Source organism: Lepidochelys kempii, chromosome 6 (genome assembly GCF_965140265.1).
Source record: "Lepidochelys kempii isolate rLepKem1 chromosome 6, rLepKem1.hap2, whole genome shotgun sequence".
In the NCBI taxonomy this organism is placed as follows: domain Eukaryota; kingdom Metazoa; phylum Chordata; order Testudines; family Cheloniidae; genus Lepidochelys; species Lepidochelys kempii.
The window spans coordinates 24,868,192-24,887,377 of record NC_133261.1 but is presented as its reverse complement, the minus strand read 5'-3'; the positions used below and the strand labels follow the sequence as shown (position 1 = coordinate 24,887,377).

At 44.1% G+C, this 19,186-nt stretch overlaps 1 protein-coding gene across 8 annotated transcripts in view; it reads left to right on the top strand.

The window, feature by feature from the left end:
• The first annotated feature begins 801 nt into the window (after positions 1 to 801).
• CHID1 (chitinase domain containing 1) overlaps positions 802 to 19,186 on the top strand; it is a 332,345-nt gene continuing 313,960 nt past the window's right edge. For 7 of the 8 annotated variants that reach the window (XR_012159318.1, XR_012159319.1, XM_073347175.1 and 4 more), the window contains exons 1-5: positions 1,479 to 1,535; positions 12,285 to 12,456; positions 15,547 to 15,696; positions 17,987 to 18,119; positions 18,657 to 18,701. Coding sequence is in view for 6 of the 8 variants with exons in the window: in XM_073347175.1 (XP_073203276.1) it covers positions 12,346 to 12,456; positions 15,547 to 15,696; positions 17,987 to 18,119; positions 18,657 to 18,701 (439 nt within the window). In the remaining 2 variants the exon portion in view is untranslated. Of the gene's footprint in view, positions 847 to 1,478; positions 1,536 to 12,284; positions 12,457 to 15,546; positions 15,697 to 17,986; positions 18,120 to 18,656; positions 18,702 to 19,186 lie in introns of those variants that run through there. The other variant, XM_073347173.1, reaches the window with a different exon arrangement.

The following is a 19,186-nucleotide window of genomic DNA, read 5'->3' as shown; positions in this document are numbered from 1 at the left end:
CTTGGAAATATAACATTTGTTTTTATGCTTAAACTTGTTCTTCATAATAATTTAAAAACAACACGAGCAGCCGATTTAATTTTAAAAACAGCAAAAAAAAATCCACCTCCCTTTCTATTTCATATAAGGAGTCTTGAAGTTTAAATCTCCTCAGTACGATAGATATGCTTGCTTTGATTAGCTCTTGAAAGTCCCCAAGGCTCAGGGCTGCTGGCTCGGTGCTGCCCAGGGTCCCTATGGACAGCTCTGTCCACCATTAGGGAATTTTTTTCCCCCAAGAACCCCCTGTAACATTTGGTGAACCCCAGTTTGGGAACCACTATCATAGAGTATTTCCGGGAGTCTCAGGGCTCTTTGAAAATATTTATCACAGCTCTGCTCTAGACAGCGGCTGAATTTAAGCCCTGCTCTTACTAAAAGGAAACGCAGACTGTAACATTAGGTGATGGTCTGGAGGGTACTGTGCACCTCGGGTTGCTAGGTACCTGGTTTTCAACCAGAACGCCCAGTTGAAAAAGGACCCTGGTGACTCTGGTCAGCTGTTAAAAATCTGGTCGGAGGCACAGCAGTGCTAAGGCAGGCTGGCTGGCTGGCTGGCTGCCTGCCCTCTCTGCGTGGCTCTCGGAAGCGGCTGGCATGTCCCTGTGGTCCCTAGGTGCAGGGGTGGCCACAGAGGCTCCACGCACTGCCCCTGCTCCAAGTGTCGGTTCTGCAGCTCCCATTGGCCACAGTTCCTGGCCAATGGGATCTGTGGGGATGGTGCCTATGGGCGTGGGCAGCGCACAGAGACCCTGGCCCCTCAGCCTAGGAGCTAGTCATGGTGGCTACCTCCAGGAGCGGCCTAAGGTAAGTGCCACCTGGCCGGAGCCCGCACCCCAAACCCCTGCTCCAGCCCTGAGCCCCTCCTGCACCCAAACTCCCTCCTGGAGCCCACACTCCCTTCTACACCCCAACCCCCTGTCCTGAGTCCCCTCCTGGAGCCCACACCCTGTACCCCAACCCCTCTCCCAAACTCCTCAGCCCCAGCCCAGAGCCCCCGCCCACACCCTGAACCCCTCATTTCTGGCCCCACCCTGGAGCCCCCAGCCCAGGGTTGGGGGAGAGCGAGGGCCAGAGGAAGGGGGCAATGGAGTGAGCGGGGGCAGGGCCTCAGGGAAGGGGCAGGGCAGGGCAAGGGTATTTGATGTGGGCCATTAGGAAGTTGGCAACCCTATTTGCACCTGTGACCGGCCCAATAAGGCCTACTTCCATTTTTGAAGGGCGGGAAAGCGGATGAAATCAAACTAAATTTCCCTAGCGAACGCTGCTGCCCTGCCCGTTAATCTGCGAGAGCCGCCGGGGAGAAGCGGGCCAGCTGCGGGCCCCGCACCCTGACGGCTCTGGGGAAAGTCCGAGCACTGCCGGCCACGGCGCCGGGAGCGTGGGCGGCCGCTTTAAGAGGGCGAGCGCGGGGGTGGGCCCCTCCTCCCCGCTCGCTTCCACTTCCGAGTCCGGGCCGCGGAGGGAAGCAGGCGGCGGCGGCGGCGGCGGCCGGGGTAACAGCCGGGTGGGCGGCAGGGGTGGGGACTCGGCCGCGTCACGGCGGCGATTGCGCCAGCCTGGCTGCCGGGGCAGGGAGAGCGAGCGCCGGGCGGGCGGCCGGGCCCCAGCTCCGGCCCTGGAGGCGGCTCCCCCCGCTCCCGGCGCGCACGGCGTCGGGCTCTTCCCCTGCGTTTGGCTCAGCCCCTCGGCCCGTAGCGGTCGCTGGGGGAGGTGGGGCTCCCTCTCCCTCAGTTCCCCCTGCCCCCCCCGCGGTGAATAACTTCTCTGGCGGTCTCCTCTGCTGCCCAAGCATGCTGGAGAAATGTGGGGACAGGGTGGCTGGTGTTTCTCCTTCTCCCCTTTACCCGGTGGCCTCTTCCCCCAGTGGACCTGTGGGGATAGCCCTCGGCTGCCCTGCGGCTGTCTCTCCACCAAGAGGTGGTGGTGGGAATTATTTGGAGAGGGTGGCTGTGGGTGTCCCCCTGCTGCGTTGGTGTTCGGGACTTTAAGGCCAGAAGGGGCCATCATGACCGGTTGCGAGCCCCAGAGCCTCACCCCCTCGCTCCTGTTGTAGGCATATCACCCCTGCTTGAGTAACTGAAAATCCTGGCGTTTTGCTTTAAAGATGTCAAGTGACAGAGAATTCGCCAGTCACTCTCGCTTAAACCAGCAAGTGACCCCCTCGCCCTCCAAAAGTCTGCAGAGGAAGGAGGAAAAATCTACTCATTTGATTTGGGGAAAAATTTCTTACGGCCCTTAAATATGGCAGTCAGTTGGACCCTGAGCGTGTTGGTCAGACCTACCAGCCAGACACCTAGAAAAGAGTTCTCTGTAATTCAGTGCCCTTTCGGTTTAGTGTCCCATCTGCGGGTTCCTGGGTCTACTCTACCTAAGCTGCTCTATTCACCATGAGCAATGACTCCTTCTGACTGTTTCACCCCTCCCAGGAAGGCTTAACCTCCACTTTCATCCTTTAGGTAGCAAGTAGCCACTCTGGTGGGGTTTGTAAATATTTTCATATTTGATGACAAGTACATAATGGGGTTACTACTTATTCAGCTGACAAATAAGCTGCAAACAATATGCAAGTTCTTAGGGCAACATTTCCTTATTTGGGAGTTGTCAGAAAAGGGGTGCCATTTTGGGGGGATAACTAGAGGCACTAGCAACTAGAAGTAGGCCGGGATGAAAGTAAAATGCAGGTCTTACCGATACAGGACTGCTCAGGCCCCCTGAAAGGGTGGGGCCACGGGTGGAAGGATCAGGACTGGGGGTCAGGGTCCCCCAGCCAGTCCATCTGCGCTCCCCGGCCCTTGCTGCATGGGGCTCCAGCGGCTATTTAAAAGGCCGGGGCTCTGGCTGGCGCTGCTGCAGTAGTGGCAGCGCTGGCTGAAGCCCCGGGCCCTTTTAAATCACAGCCCCGGGGCAGCTACTACTATTTCTCCCCCAGCCCCGGCCCACCCCCGCTGTCGGTGGCCGGGGCGCGAAAGGGGCAGTGGCGTTTGAGCACTGCTGCAGCAGTGCTTTAATCAGAGTTCTTAAAGCACTGCTGCTACAGCGCTTTAAAGTCAGCGGTACAGGCCGGTACTGGCAGCTACCCTTTATTGGCTTGCCGTACCAGCCCGTACCCCCTTACTTTCATCTCTGAAGTAGTTCCAATATGGAATTTAAACAAACCTTTAATCTGAATTTAAATTTATAAACACTTATAGTCATTGTGTTAATACTCTTAAATTGGTTTACAAAACACAAGTTTAAAAAAACATTTATAACACTTAAATGGAAACTTGGCTTTAAAAAAACCAACATTTGTGTAATGTTGGCTACTTATTTGTTTAAAAAGTAGAACTCCATTATCCATTTGTTTTCAAATATCTTGCCTATATTGGAGCAATTCTCTGAAGCAAAGCGAAATGCTGAAAGTAAACACAGAGCATTAATTGTACCATATAAGTAAACTGGATTTTTAAGAGAGTTTCAGTGTTTACTCTAAACTGTTATTGCTTCTTGCTGTCCTTTTCCACATGAATTATATTGATGATACACCTTCAGGACATCTCCGTTATTTCTTCAATAGGGTCTCAAAGATGAATGCAAGTTCCAAATTCAAACAAATTCTGAGAGGATAAACCTATTAAATCTTACTGAGTGTTGGCATCATGGGAAAGGAAGTTAATCGTATTGACCACCTTGTCATGACAGAACTAACATCTTAAAGGCCCCATTTATTTCCAGAGTTGCACTTCTTCAAAATAAGTGTAATAAACCAAATTAGTTAAAACAGTGCAAAACCATGTGTGGACACTCTTAATTCAACTTAAACCTGGTTTATACTGATTTACTGAAACTCAAATTAGCATCTAGTTTTGCATCAGTTTAACCAGTGATGAGCTGCCAGAAGCTGAAGAACTGGTTCCTTCAGTCGCTCCGGGACTTTGGCGGCACGTCCTTCAGTCGCTCCAGGTCTTCAGCGGCACTGAAGGATCTGCCGCCGAAGTGCTGCCGAAGGCCCAGAGCAAGTGAAGGGCCCACTGCTGAAGGCCTGGGCTGCTGCCGGGTGAGTAAAAATTCTCAAGGAGCTTCCCCAGCTCTGGCGGGAGGGAAAGGACCGTCCTGCGGGCCACATGTGGCACTCTTTGCCCACCCATTTAACAACTGGTTCTAAACCGGCTTCAAAATTTAATAACCGGTTCGTGCGAACCGGCTCCAGCTCACCACTGAGTTTAACTGAAGGTGTTTTGAACCGATTTAGTTAAGCCAGAGCAACTTTGAATATAGGGAAAGGCCAAAGGGGTGTTAGATCTCATTTGGATACTACAGTGGCATGCAATATAGGAAAACCTCACTGCTGAGTTCATTAAAGAACTTTTGGGTTTTAATCCTCTTTGTGCCCTTCTCAAGCTGGAATCTCAGAGAAGTTTGCTGCAGACAAATTTGAAAGAGGCTTTCCAGGCAGGTAGAACAACTTAAATCAGCGGTTCTCAAACTTTAGCAACCCCGAGGACTTTAAACTTTAGCAATTTAAATATTTTTGCGGACCCCTAAGCCCCCCGCCCTGCTTAGCCCCAGGCTCTGCCACCACTCCACCCCTTCCCCCAAAGTCCTGCCCTCTACCTTTTCACACTCCTGTTCCACCTCTTTCCCATTGCCCCCTCTGCCAAGCGCGCCCTGTCCCCCGTTCCTCCCCCTCCCTCCCAGTGCCTCCTGCATGCCACTGAACAGCTGTTCCTTGGCGTGCAGGAGGCGATGGGAGGGAGGGGGAAGAGTTGAGTTGATCAGTGGGGCCTGCGGACCCCCTGGAGTGAAGGGCCTGCCTTGCGGACCCCAGTTTGAGAAATGCTGGATTAACGGGCGAACGGGGGAAGTCCCAGATGACTGGAAAAAGGCTAATGTAGTGCCAATCTTTAAAAAAGGGAAGAGGGAGGATCCTGGGAACTACAGGCCAGTCAGCCTCACCTCAGTCCCTGGAAAAATCATGGAGCAGGTCCTCAAAGAATCAATCCTGAAGCACTTACATGAGAGGAAAGTGATCAGGAACAGTCAGCATGGATTCACCAAGGGAAGGTCATGCCTGACTAATCTAATTGCCTTCTATGATGAGATTACTGGTTCTGTGGATGAAGGGAAAGCAGTGGATGTATTGTTTCTTGACTTTAGCAAAGCTTTTGACCCGGTCTCCCACAGTATTCTTGTCAGCAAGTTAAAGAAGTATGGGCTGGATGAATGCACTATAAGGTGGGTAGAAAGTTGGTTAGATTGTCTGGTTCAGCGAGTAGTGATCAATGGCTCCATGTCTAGTTGGCAGCCTGTGTCAAGTGGAGTGCACCAGGGGTTGGTCCTGGGGCCGGTTTTGTTCAATATCTTCATAAATGATCTGGAGGATGGTGTGGATTGCACTCTCAGCAAATTTGCGGATGCTACTAAACTAGGAGGAGTGCTAGATACGCTGGAGGGCAGGGATAGGATACAGAGGGACCTAGACAAATTGGAGGATTGGGCCAAAAGAAATCTGATGAGGTTCAATAAGGATAAGTGCAGGGTCCTGCACTTAGGACGGAAGAACCCAATGCACCGCTACAGACTAGGGACCGAATGGCTAGGCAGCAGTTCTGCAGAAAAGGACCTAGGGGCGACAGTGGACGAGAAGCTGGATATGAGTCAACAGTGTGCCCTTGTTGCCAAGAAGGCCAATGGCATTTTGGGATGTATAAGTAGGGGCATAGCGAGCAGATCGAGGGACGTGATCGTTCCCCTCTATTCGACATTGGTGAGGCCTCATCTGGAGTACTGTGTCCAGTTTTGGGCCCCACACTACAAGAAGGATGTGGATAAGTTGGAGAGAGTCCAGCGAAGGGCAACAAAAATGATTAGGGGTCTGGAACTCGTGACTTATGAGGAGAGGCTGAGGGAACTGGGCTTGTTTTTAAGGTCAGGCTTGACAAAGCCCTGGCTGGGATGATTTAATTGGGGATTGGTCCTGCTTTGAGCAGGGGGTTGGACTAGATGATCTCCTGAGGTCCCTTCCAACCCTGATATTCTATGATTCTATGGAATCATTGGTTACATCGGTTTTACAAAGCTACAGCTTTGCTGGAAAACGTGCGCTGTTGCAGTTTTAGGTATTTTTAAAAAAGCATTTATAGCTCAGTTAATGCGTTTTTCAACACTTGGACTGTCACTACTACTGAGTTATCTTACTCAACTTTTACAACATTGCTGTAGCCGAAGAACAAAATATTAAAAAGAAGGTTCCAATACTGGCTGTCAGTTGAACTGCTATTTGCAGAACTCTGGCCCAGCATAAAATGCCTTCTGCATATTCAAGAGCAAATGTTTATTGAATAAAGTTGGCATGTGGATATCATATGCCTGGATGTGAGGAAGTGCTGAAGTGTGAACACTTTCAGAACACGTTTGCCATCTGACTGCAGTTCAGCAAGGGCTTTCCTGTCTGTTTCTTTGGAACTTGCCATCTTCAGCAGTTGCAGTGCTATTGCTGAGGAACTGTTCCAGATATTGAAACTAGTAGTGAACCTCTTCAGTTCAATAAAGGGAAAGAAGTACTTGTGGCACCTTAGAGACTAACCCATTTATCTGAGCATCAGCTTCCGTGAGCTACAGCTCACTTCATCGGATGCATTCAGTGGAAGTGAGCTGTAGCTCACGAAAGCTCATGCTCAGATAAATTGGTTAGTCTCTAAGGTGCCACAAGTCCTCCTTTTCTTTTTGCGACTACAGACTAACACGGCTGCTCCTCTGAAACCTCTTCAGATCAATGTTTGTCAGCTTCTGGTGGAGCCGGTATTTGGTCTATAGTTTTCACAGATTTGCATTAACTATCTGGGTACATAAATGATCCTCATCACCATTTTACCTAGGAACCTCCTCCCATGAGCTTAAACATGGTGCTCTTCCTCCTTTGCTACCGAAAAGCAGGCTTTAGGGAGGTTTTGGTGTCTTATTGGAAAGAATCTGAGAATGAGGTACTGTTGAGGGGAAAGCTTGGGAAAAGAGTTGTGCTTCTAGCTAAGTGCACAGAGGTTAATGGTTTGTCTTTAGCTAGTAGGAGGGAAGGTTGGTTGGCTAGCCTCTGCAGCAGGGGTTCTCAAACTTCATTGCACCATGACGACCTTCTGACAACAAAAATTACTGCACGACTTGAGGAGGTGGGACCAAAGCCGAAACCCAACCTCTGCTGCCCTGGCCTGGGGGGCCAAAGCCAGAGCCCGGAGGTGGCCTGTAACCTAAGCCCCGTGACCCAGGGCTGAAAGCTCCAGCAAATCTAACACCAGCTTTGGCGACCCTATTAAAAAGGGGTCGTGACCCACTTTAGGGTTCTGACCCACAGTTTGAGAACCACTGCTCTACGGCTTGCAGGGATGGCAGCTGCAGACCCCATCAGCTTGTTATGTCTTGTGGGGATGTTGGTTGACCCCAACCAACCTAGGCCTGCAGAGGGTGGGCTTTTTCAGGGGCTCCTCACTGAGCTTCCTGAGGCTCATAGCATTGCTACGACTTGATCTTTTCTTTTGTTCAAGGCCTTCGTCTCATAGAATATCAGGGTTGGAAGGGACATCAGGAGGTCATCTAGTCTAACGCCCTGCTCAAAGCAGGACCAAATCTTCTTGACTACTGAAGTCTGCTCTTGCCTTGATGCCAGTCACGCTGCCTCCTTAATTTATTCAAAACACTGCTGCAAGGATCACTTTTGTGGCTTGTGACTCCAGCATCACCACTCCTTCTGCATCCTTCCTCTGGCTTCCCCTCTACTGTATCAAATTTATTTTTGCCTTTGCCTCTGAGGTCTTTCACTGTTTAGCACCACCGTATCAGATCTACTAGCTTATTGAGTTCTCCATCCCAATCTTTGCTCTACCACTGCCAGCTTCACCCTCATGCACTTTTGTTTTATTCCAGGTTGCCCGGTGTAGGGAAGCTTCCTGTCATAATTCATAAAGCTTTCACCTTATCCTCTTTTAATCCTTCTTTAAACACATTTTTGCCATGTGGCATATAAATGGCTTCTGTCTAGCATAGATTAGACAAATGCTTTTTGCTAGACTTTTCCCACCTCTTCCTCACCCACCCTCACTTCATTTGCCTGTTTCATCCACCCATTGTGTCCTGCCTGACATGTAGGTTGAGACGTCTCTGGGGCATGGACTCTTTATTATGCATCTGATCCTTGACTGGGCCTTAATAATCTATTTCTGGCTCAATTCAGAAGCTGCAACAACACAGTCTGGAGTCAGCGGCAGGAGACTTAACTTCTATAATTTTTTTCTTAGTAACTTACATTTTGCTTTGTACTTACAAAATAGCTATAGGAGTAGCCTGGGTCCATAGCTCCAAGTAATAGGAAGTGGGAAAACAAACAAATACTATGTCATGTCACTCTAAGGTATGTCTTCACTGCAATTGGCAGCGTGATTGCAGCGCCTAAAGATGTACCTGAGCTAGCTTTAATCTAGGTGGTGCATGTACCAATAGCAGTGAAGATGTAGCAGCCCAGAGTTCAAAGTGGGCTGGCTTTCCCAGTACGTATGCAGGCCCTCTGTGCTGCTCTGGCTTCACTGCTATTGGTACTTGCACTAGTCAGATTAAAGCTATCATGAGTATGTCTACATGTAGTGAAATCACCTTTGCCCCCTCCCATGTAATTGTAGTGCAGGCATACACTAAATATGCCAACATTTCTCGACACTCACACCTTGGAGAGCTTCTCTGCACTGGACTAGTGTTTGGAGGATTGGGGCTTTTTTTAGCCAAGTTAAAACAGAGAAGTAGAAGTAAAGGGCAGCTTTCTTCACATGGGGTAGAGGGACAGATGAGGGAGACAAGCAGTCCTAATTTACTTGTTACTGTAATAGTTCTCTTGTAAACAAGATGGTTAATTTATTGACCTTGTTTTCTCCCAGGGAAGGGGACATTTTCAATTCGTCCCCTGCATTTCACTACTCATTGAGTACTCCTTTTGATCCTCTTAACATCTTCCTTGCCTGCCTTTGGTGTGATGGTATCTACACCCTATTAACATCTAATATGCTTTTAATTCTGAAATACTAAAACACACTTTTCAGCAAGATCAACAAAACCAACTTGAGGTCTGTAAGCATAGCAATCTTGGTGGTGTGAGCCAATAAAAGTTAGTCTTCAAAGTCAATAGCAGAGATTTTATTAAATGCCATTTTAGAAAACCGTTCAAATCTGTACAAAATCTACCTTGTGATAAAATGTGAATTTTGGGGCATAATGTATGAAGAAGCTGATTTTTGTGGGATCTCAGTTTTATTGAAGTCAGTTTAACTTGACTATAGAACAGCTATTGCTTCATAATTAAAACACTGTTCCTAATATGAATCCCTGTATCCTGCTCTTAGCCTCTTTTTTTTTATGTTAAAAACTGATCATTTACACTTCCATCCCTTAACCAGTTTTTAATTAAATTAATGTCATCATATTACTCCTCATGCCTTGACTACTTGGTTTCCTCAGTGACCACTTGAGGGAATTACACAGAGGAATACCAGCCCAACTTGTGGAAAAGAAAACTTTTCCTCGAACCTCTTTTTGATTATATTTGTTGTGAGTGTAAAGAATAACTTGACATTCAATATTATGTGGTCTGTGGATAGGACCGTTCTGTTCAGTACTGTTTCAGGTAACCCATCATCTGGAGCTTGGAAAAGATCCCTAGTTATTTTTTAAACCACAAGTGCCCATAATTTGCCACCACTGTGTTGCATCATTGTCTTGCAAGAAGCTTGAGTGCGACAATTCAGATATTAAGAATAAATGCACACAATCATATTTGTTTGTTAAACCTGTATCTCTCTTGGTTGACTTGAAACTTAAAGGCTAAGTCCACCAGGAATGAAAACCTGAATTTGGATAGGTTTTCCCCATATTCTACTGCTACAAGAAACACATGGGGTGGTGGATTCCATTCTAGGGGTCTGGAGGCTGCATTTCACCCTCAGACTGGGCCATAGACACTTTTGTGAACTTGCTTTGTTTTTGACACGTGACAAAATAAAAAATTCTCTATGTAAACTTAGCAGGGGTTGTTGTTGTTTTCTCCCTCCTTTATGAAGTTAAAGTGCTTCCCCAATCAGAAGCACTCTTGTATAACTATTTGTAGGATGGCTAAAAATCTAAACTGACAGTAGTGATTAAAACAGAAGTTGGATGCTGTTCTGACTTTCAAACAAAGTCCAACTCTCTCTGCCAAGAAACTACTAGCCACTTGGGGGTGTCTCCCATTTCCTCCAGTCAGAATTTCCTGATATCCATTTTATAAACATTGGTGACTGTAAAGGCTTCTCTTAGGGTTTTTTTTTTCTTGTAAATCTATTGCTTCAACCTTCAAAATAGCAATAGTTTAGTCCCTAAACTGGCATTTACATAATCATGGGAAGAGCCAGTACTGGGATTCTAGTTTATTCTTGGAATTATGTGATATCGTGTCAGTAGATGGCTGCCTATGCTGCCATGGAATGTCACTTGTGAAAGGCAAAGAGCTGTATTTGTTTGTCTGTGGTTACATCATTATTTCTAAAAGACCTAGTAAGAACCAGTTGTGAAACTGATCAGTATAGATGCATTTCAAAATTTATTTATTTTTCATAATCAAAACTTACTGAGCAGCCAAAGTATTTTCATCAATACAGGATGTCTGGTTGATGATTTAGTTGGGGTGGGTTCTGCTTTGAGCAGGGGGTTGGACTAGATGACCTCCTGAAGTCTCTTCCAACCCTAATCTTCTATGATTCTATGGAGAACTAGTTTATTGTCTGCTTTTATGATTCAAGGAAAGGCATAGGTGGGGACTTTACAAAAAACTGAAACAAACACAAACTGCATGTCACACTTGAGACAGTTCAGGGGCTTGACTTTCAGAGGGTGAGCACGATCAACATTTTCTAAAGAGGCCTCCTATATGAAGTCTCAAGTTTGACATGTAACTGACACACAAAATTACTAATCACTTCTGAAAATACTGGCTCAAAAGTATTTGCTCATGTGACAGTCATGTATGAATGTGAGTGAATACAGTAGGCTAGCAAGTGCAGAATATTTAATCTATTCAAATTAAGGAGGTCAGACTCACTATTAAAGTTCATTTTACAAACGATTTATAATTAAATAAAAAAATAGTGGAAGTTATAAGCATGTTATGGACGTGAGTAGTATGGGTTAGATGGTTATAAGCACATCACTAGAAGGTGGTATAGATGAGCTATGGTTATAAGCAATCTTTTGACCTCTTGGTCTTTAGTAAATGCTTTATCTCTTTTTTTTATAAACCTTCTATTCAAACTAGCGATAAACAGAACCTTAATATAGTCTGACTAATAAAATCATGTCTTATGGAAGGAGATAGCTATGTTAAACTTTACAGAGCAGCAAAGAAACTTAGAACATGAGAAACTGTAAAATATTCATATCTAATGTCCTCATCTTGATATTACTTCCCTTTCTCTTTAATGCTCAAGACAGGATGTATGTTGCTTTATTTCATGTGCCCTTGCTGCTTATTTTCTTTGTGCCAATGATAGTTAAGGGCCAGCCATGTAATCAATGCTGTACATGACCCAAAAAGTACAGGTCCTGCCTTGGAGAGTCTAAATCTAAGGGTTGACCTGAAGGAGGGTGATCTCTTAAATCACTTTTATTTTTAAAATTAAAGGCTTTGTGATTTGGGCATTGATTTGGGTTTTAAATGACAAAAGGAAGGGGCTCCTAGTTCAGAGGGTATTCAGCCCATGGGGGCAGCTTGGAAGATAGTGGGATGACTGGAATGGGAGAGGCCTTTCAAGACTGACCTTGCTGGAACTATAAAAGGAGAGTAGGGATGCAATCCAAAACAATCTCAGAATTGTAGATTGGAAGTAGGTGTGCAGGTCCTAAAGTTAGGATGCAAAGTTTAATGCAGTGGATGGGGGCACAAGTGCAACCAGTGGTGATTGGATTGGGAAGGGAAGGGAAGGCTTTTTTGGTTGGGAACACTTGGGAACACTTAAATGATGTGTGGCCATTGGAGGTTACAGTAATCCTGGTGGAGCTGACCTCTGTGTAAACGGGCTATCCCATTTGCTTGACCTTATGATAGAAGGTGCCACTATACCAAAAATTTCTGAATAAGACATTGTGAAAGTATAGTGGACAGAATGATTTGCTAAATACAGTCAACTGTTTGTCATTCAAAGTCTTAAACAAGAAAATTTGACTCCTCTTTAACTGTTGTATTCTTGTATTCACAGAAGAAAGAATCAAAAGTCTAGTCTCTTTTAAGCAGAGCTGATTGGCATAGTGGAAATTGCCATGAGACTTCTCTGTACTGCACTTTCTTTGGCCTTGATTTACCAGCTGGTTGATGCTACGTTATCAAAGACAGATGCAAAGAAAATGGCTTCAGAAACGCTGGAGGAAAAGGTATGAGAACTAGCTGTTCATGACAACTTGTACTCCAAAGTGAGTTAACAAAGAATATTGGCAGATGCTGAAGCGTTTTTCTTCTGGAATTAATTTATGATGGTTTAGTACAAAACCAATAGTATAACTAAAGTATACTGATACTGAATAGTCTTAACTACAGCTGGATCATGGGTTTTTTTAAAATTGAAAAGTCACAATTTTAAAAGCATTACCAAGGAAGACAAGCTGTTTAGCTGATATTGAACTTGTAAGAATAACTACATGCACAGTGTTAAGTTCACTACATGGCAAAACATAAAGGTGTAAATTGTCTTGCTTAAAGGAACATTTAAAATTTTGGAACTGTGTAGCTAAAATGTCAAGTTTCTGATAAAGCACCTTTTAGTATCCTGAACTCATTGCTTAAAGCAAGGGTGGTTCTGGCTGCCTTTAATGTTAAAAACAGTGCTTCGGGCAGGCTTAAGAGCAACAGGACTAGACATCCTCAATCCTGCCATAACTTCTTGTACCTGCTTCTGCTGCTTCACTTTTAGCATTGCTGCTACTAGTGAATGTCCTCATGCAGAGTCTGGGAAAGGGTGTGCACACTGAATGTAAAACAAGATTTCCCAACGATCAGGTGCAGAGGGAAAATAGAAGGACCAAGAGCCCTCTGGAATCCCCATAGAAAGTTGAAGGTGAGGATGACAGGGATTCTCCAAAGTAAATGGTGAAAGAGTTATTAGAAAGAGAGAAGAAGAACCAGGAAAGGACAGAGTCACAGAAGCCAAGGAAGGGTAAGATTTCAAGAAGAGGAATGTGGTTGACATTGTTGAAGGTAGCTGACGGGAGAAGGAGGTTGAGGATGGACTATTGGTTCTGAGCTTTGGTTAGAAGGAGCTCATCTGAGAGTTTGAGAATGGTTTAAGTGGAAGTCAAGGGGCAGAAACTGCAATGGAGAGGGTCTAGGATGGAATTAGAGGAGAAGCACTTTGTACATGTTCAGTGAACTTTGAGACAGAAGAGACAGCATGGTAGCTGGAGAATCAGTGATCAAGGGTTGGTTTTTTAAGATGGGAGAGACTAAAACATTCTTGTCTTATGAGGGGAAAAAGCCAGAGGACAGTGAGAGTTTAAGGAAAAGAGTGGGCACAAGGGAGATCAGGGGATGGGATGGGTTCATCGGGGCAAATGGAGGGGCTAGAGGAAGAGAGCAGACAAGTATACTGTCTGTGACAGGAAAAGGAGATGAGTTGTAGGAGAGGGGAAGGTAAAATGATCTGAGGGGAGGAGGAAGGTCATGTATTTTTTTCCATTTTCTCTTGGAAGAAATTTCAATCCTCTGAGCTGGGAGAAAAGTGGAGGCAGGAGGAGGGGAAGACTTAAGGAGTCAGTCAAAGGTGGTTGGGGTTGAAGACATAGGATACAATTTAAGTGGGTAAAATAAAATAGTTCTAGCTAGGAAGAGGGCAGAAGTGAAGGAGGAGAGAATGAATTTGTAGTGGAGGAACTCAGCGTGGTTCCAGGATTTCTGCTAAAGACACTTGCTGTGTGAGAGCAGGAGTGAAGGAAGTGATTGTAGGGGGTGAACAGGGCTTGGTGGTGTGGTAGGATGGACCTACTGACAGCAGAGAGGGGCAATGCTGAATGGTAATCATGGAAAACCAAGTGACAGGGCATGATAGAGGGGCCTGATGGGCGATGCTGAAAATGGTGTGCGCAAAATTAAAAGCGTTCTTTAGAAAACAAACCTGTAGTTAGTTTTACAGTAGTGTTCAAGATATGCTAGGTACCGCTCGGAAAAGACAGTCCCTGGCTCCCAAATGTATTCTGTACTCAAAGCAAACTGGGTACAGTAGCAAGTGGCACCATATCTGTACTCATACCACCTCAGGAGACTGTACTCAATCAAATATGGTTAAAAATAGTGGGACATTGATTTGACTTTTCTTTCCAGTCAACAACATCAACCAATAAATGCTGACAATTGTCCACTAAGTGTGCACCTTGTCAGGCCTTAGTGCTCTGCTTTTGGTTACTAGAACTCTGACTGGTCCTTACTCTTGCTCCTGATGCCTCTGATACGTTCATGGTTGTGGACACTTCGCTAGTGGTAAAAGCTGTATGAAGCGTCTCTACCTTCAAAACCCAAATCACAATGGAAGTTCAATACAAAATGTCTTAAATGTAATGGCCTCCTTAAAGTGTTTAACCAACACGCCAGACTGGGAACCCTTCACGCTTGCAATTGTTTTTTGATGTAATACTTGAGAGTACAGTTATACTCTGAAAAGAGACTATGCATCGCTTTATTCAGCTGATCTGCTGTGTGTCTGTAATCTTATCTTTCACTCCTATGAACACTACAAAACTCAGATCACTTAACTGTGGTAAGTTTTAAGTACTGATTCCTCACAAAACTGGAAATTAGTACATTGCCAATCAGTTGGGACTGTGTAAACCTAAACTAGGAGACAGTGGGGTTGTACTTAGAGAACTGGCCCTGCAGAATCTTTATTACTGGTGTGAGGAAACTTAGCTTGACTCCCAGAGTCCATGCTGGGTTTGCAAAACTGGCAGCTAGAAAAAAAAAAACTTGTATGATATTGGGTATACAAATCATAAGACACAAACATGAACCCCACAGTACTGCTTTAGTCACTACTCATTGTAGAACAGCACTTAAACCTTGCTAATGGTGTCCTAGATTTGTCTGACTATAATTGCCAAGAGTTAAGTGTCTCAGGGTCTTCTTCCAAAAAGCAAAACATGTTAGAATACATTATGAACTTATTGCAAAATTGTCTTTTAACCTCTGAATGAATGTCATACTGTTCATATGTGGAGACTGGCACACTCTATTCCTATAGTAAATTGGTGTTCTCCTTTTTTCTGTTTGCAGAGGAAGTGTGTATAAAGACTTTAAATATTGCTGATACTGACAGCATTTCTGAGCTCTAGCCTGTTCCTTTTAACTAAGCTATACTGCATCATTTATAGGGAACACTAAAAGTGTAATGATGTGATTAGAGTGTACATTAACTCAAAGTAGTTAATTGTATAAATGCTGTTAATGAAAGTTAATTCTAAAAATTGTTTCCATCTTAGATATGGCATTCAGACAAAATTGTACAAGACCGGGGTCTGGTAGTCACTGATCCAAAGGCAAAAGATATTGTGTTGGAACACAAAAGTTACTGTGCCAAGAAAATGAAGGAGAGACACTTCTTGGGAGATGTTCTGGGATATATCACCCCTGTAAGTAATAAAATACAAATCAGAGTCTCTGCTGAATACACAGCAGATTAGTAATATACCAGGTTTCTCCATTCTTGCAGCCTCGGTAAGCAGATTCAGCCCAGAACCAGGTATAATATTGTACCTATCCCTTCAGTTTCCTTATTATAGCTACTTCTGATGCTTGGTCAAATAGCCACCCAAGAGAGGAAGGATGGTTCATCAGTTGGGTACTAGTCTGGAACTTGAACCTGCGTTTGTTTCCCTGTTCTGATACCGATTTCTGTGTGACTTTCATGCAAGTTGCATAGTCTCTCTCCCTCTCCCTCTCCCTCTGTGTGTGTGTGTCCGTCCAAATTTCCCAGGGGGATAATAGTATTTCTCTGTCTCACAGGGGTAGTATGAGATTGTGGTGTGGTCACATACTAGAGCAATGGGGACTGTATATGTACTATGGGTAGCTGCACAATGCAACTTGAATAATTTCAATACAGAGCAAAACTTTTTCTGCTGACACTAAACTAACTTTTATTTCCAAGCTCACTAGTATTCAAAACATCTCCCTAGATCCCTTTTAGAATAATGAACACACATTTTGAGAATAGTAAAGGGCTGTGTAAACAAATAAGAAAAAGTGTAACCAGTTAAAAAAATTAATTGCTAATGATACCAACACTACGAACTGCAACTCATCAGTTGCCAAACTGTTGACTTTTTTGTAGGGATGGCTAAGTAGAGGTTTGAAGGAGGGATTTGAAGGACAATGAGGAAATATTACCCCTTTGACTCAGTACAAACACATAACTGGACTTATTTCCCTCCCTTTGTAGGCTAGGAGTTTGTTTTGACAAGTATTCAGCTGTGTCCACTTGCCAGTTAAGCTTGGTGAAAGTTGACTTCCAAGTGAAGGGTCACTCAGGCTCCCAAACCAACTTTGCTTTTACTGTTAGCAGGGCCCTACCAAATTCCCTGTCCATTTTTGTAAATTTTGTTGTCGTAGCATTTTAAGTATCTGAATCCATGAAATTCAAGATTTTTAAGTCTTAAATTTCACAGTGTTGTAACTAAACATGAATATGCATTTAAAAATGGCAAAATATAAACACGTTAAAGCCTTTAAGACTCAGCATTTTTCAAACCTATCCCTTGAAGTTCCTGTTATTTTGGGGTTTCAAAAATACTTAGAACGTGAAGTAGTGGTATTTTCAGAGTCTTCTACACACTGAAATGGTGGCTTGGAGGGTGAAAACTGGACCACTTATTTCCATGTGTCAACTGCAAAGCCACATAATGACTTAGTTTTCATCTTTAGCTATTACACTGCTCATCACTTCAGTAGAAATTTCTAGGAAATGTGCTGCATTAAGAAAGGTCATTTTTTTTTTAAAGGTCTTGCATAAGAGTAAGGATGCAAGTGCTAAAGCAAAAATTGGTGCACATTTGGCAGCACATGTTTTGGCCCTTAACATAGGAGTTGGCTAGAGGGGAAGAGAATATGTTGTGGGGGACTGAGGGATAATTTCTTTTAAACAAGTCTTGGTCTAAAGCTATGTCTACACTATCTACAGTATGTCTACTGGAACAGTTGCACCGCTGCAGAGCTGTAAGTGTAGACATGCCCTAAGAAAAAGGAATTTTAAATATTCAGATACAACAGTGATCTTTCAAAATTTTCATTTTTAACAGTTTCAAGTATCTGGAGTGAACTTGTTTTGATTAAAAACAAAATACTACAGGTCTCCCTGCAGCTTTTCTAGAAACTTCTTTTAGAATATGGCAAAATTCAGCAGACTCTGTTCACACTTCACTACAGCAAGTGTTTTGAATACAGTAGATTCTGTTGGAAGCATTATCACTTATTAAGGAGGGAAAGTATAGTCACGGGAAGGCTAGGCTTTCTAGCAGACTCCACTTGGATATCCTGTGACTGTCTGGCTCTTCCATCCCTTACAAGAAAAGCAGGTGTGTGAAATTTCACAATTCCTAATTTCCATTGAAAAAAAAAATGGACTAAATAACCTATTAATTCCATTCCGCACTGGAGTCTCTCTTAAATTCAGTAAAATCGGTAGCTAAGATGGGCTTGTGCATTTACCTTTGCTAGACGTTTCTCGTGTGTATTCCATAGTCGATACTAAGTAATGAAGCTCTACAAACATGCTAAAACACTTCCTCCGAAGCCCACAAACTGACCTGCAGTGATCCTTCCAACACTTTTCCTTGTAATATACAGAAAAATTGTCATCTGGCAAGTAGTAAAGGTTGCTGTAGATCCTGTTGTAATGACTTTTTTCTTTTTCCTTTTTGCAAGTGGAACAACCATGGCTACGATATTGCTAAAGTGTTTGGAAACAAATTTACGTTGATCTCCCCAGTCTGGCTACAGGTGAAAAGAAAGGGAAAGGAGATGTTCCAGTTCACAGGGCTCCATGATGCTGACCAAGGTTCTTTATTTTCATTGCGTGTGGTGTTTGGATGTGTATATGAAATATTGAAATATATAGTCAGTATTGCCATAGGCTGAATGAAAGACACTAATAATGATTCAATAAAATGATCCTTATGAAAATGGGACAGGCCACTAAAAATACCATCTTATTTAAACCTGTGCATCCCAAAGGATGATTGAAGCCTCCCCCCAAAAAATCAAAGCCTCAATATGCTGCAATCCGGTTGTTGTGACAAATGAGCCAGAACAAATGCAGTTGCATTTCATGTGAAAGGCCGGGGAAAATTTGTAAGGTAAAAATGTTGAACCACTGGTTTCCATATGGAATGGGGCAACTAGCTTTATTCTCTAGAAATCAGTAAGGCTGTACTCACAATAGAATGACCTGTGAACAAGCAACACTTTCTCTTATGGGAGGAAGAAAGTTGCAATGTAACTACATGCTTTACTTGAAGACGTCTCTTGAAAGAGACATTATAGATATTGATATTAGATATGCTCTTAGTTTAACATCTGTTTCATTGTTTGACAGATTGGATAAAAGATGTCAAGAAAAACTCTAAAAACATCAAAATAGGTGAGGCTGCATTTTAAGTTTCTTGTAGTCTTCTGCTTGTGGTGATTGGCACAGGCAAGGAAGCCTTTATTTCAGGAGTATGTGGATGGGCGATGTTAGCTGAGCAAAATAGTCCTCATGCACAGGCTTTTAAGAGAAAAGACTGGAGAGAAAAAAAAAGTATAAAAGAGTGCATCTAGCATTATTTGGGTCAATTAATTATTGGTGGCTCAGTAATTGAGCTACCATGCCTGTTGGTGCCCTGAGGTTTTTGACCTGAGAAATACCCCCAGCCCACCACCATTTTTTTTTCTTGGTTCAGACTCTTGGACTCTGTTCCTGCCATCTTCCTTCTGGATGAGAATTCCTTCAGAGCTGATTGCCATGTTCTTGTGGGGAGAGGTTGGCCTTGTGACCACAGTACCCATAAGATCTGGTTGGAGAATCAAACTGATGATCCAGCTAGAGTGTCTAGCATGATGATGCAGCAGACTACTGCATTTTCC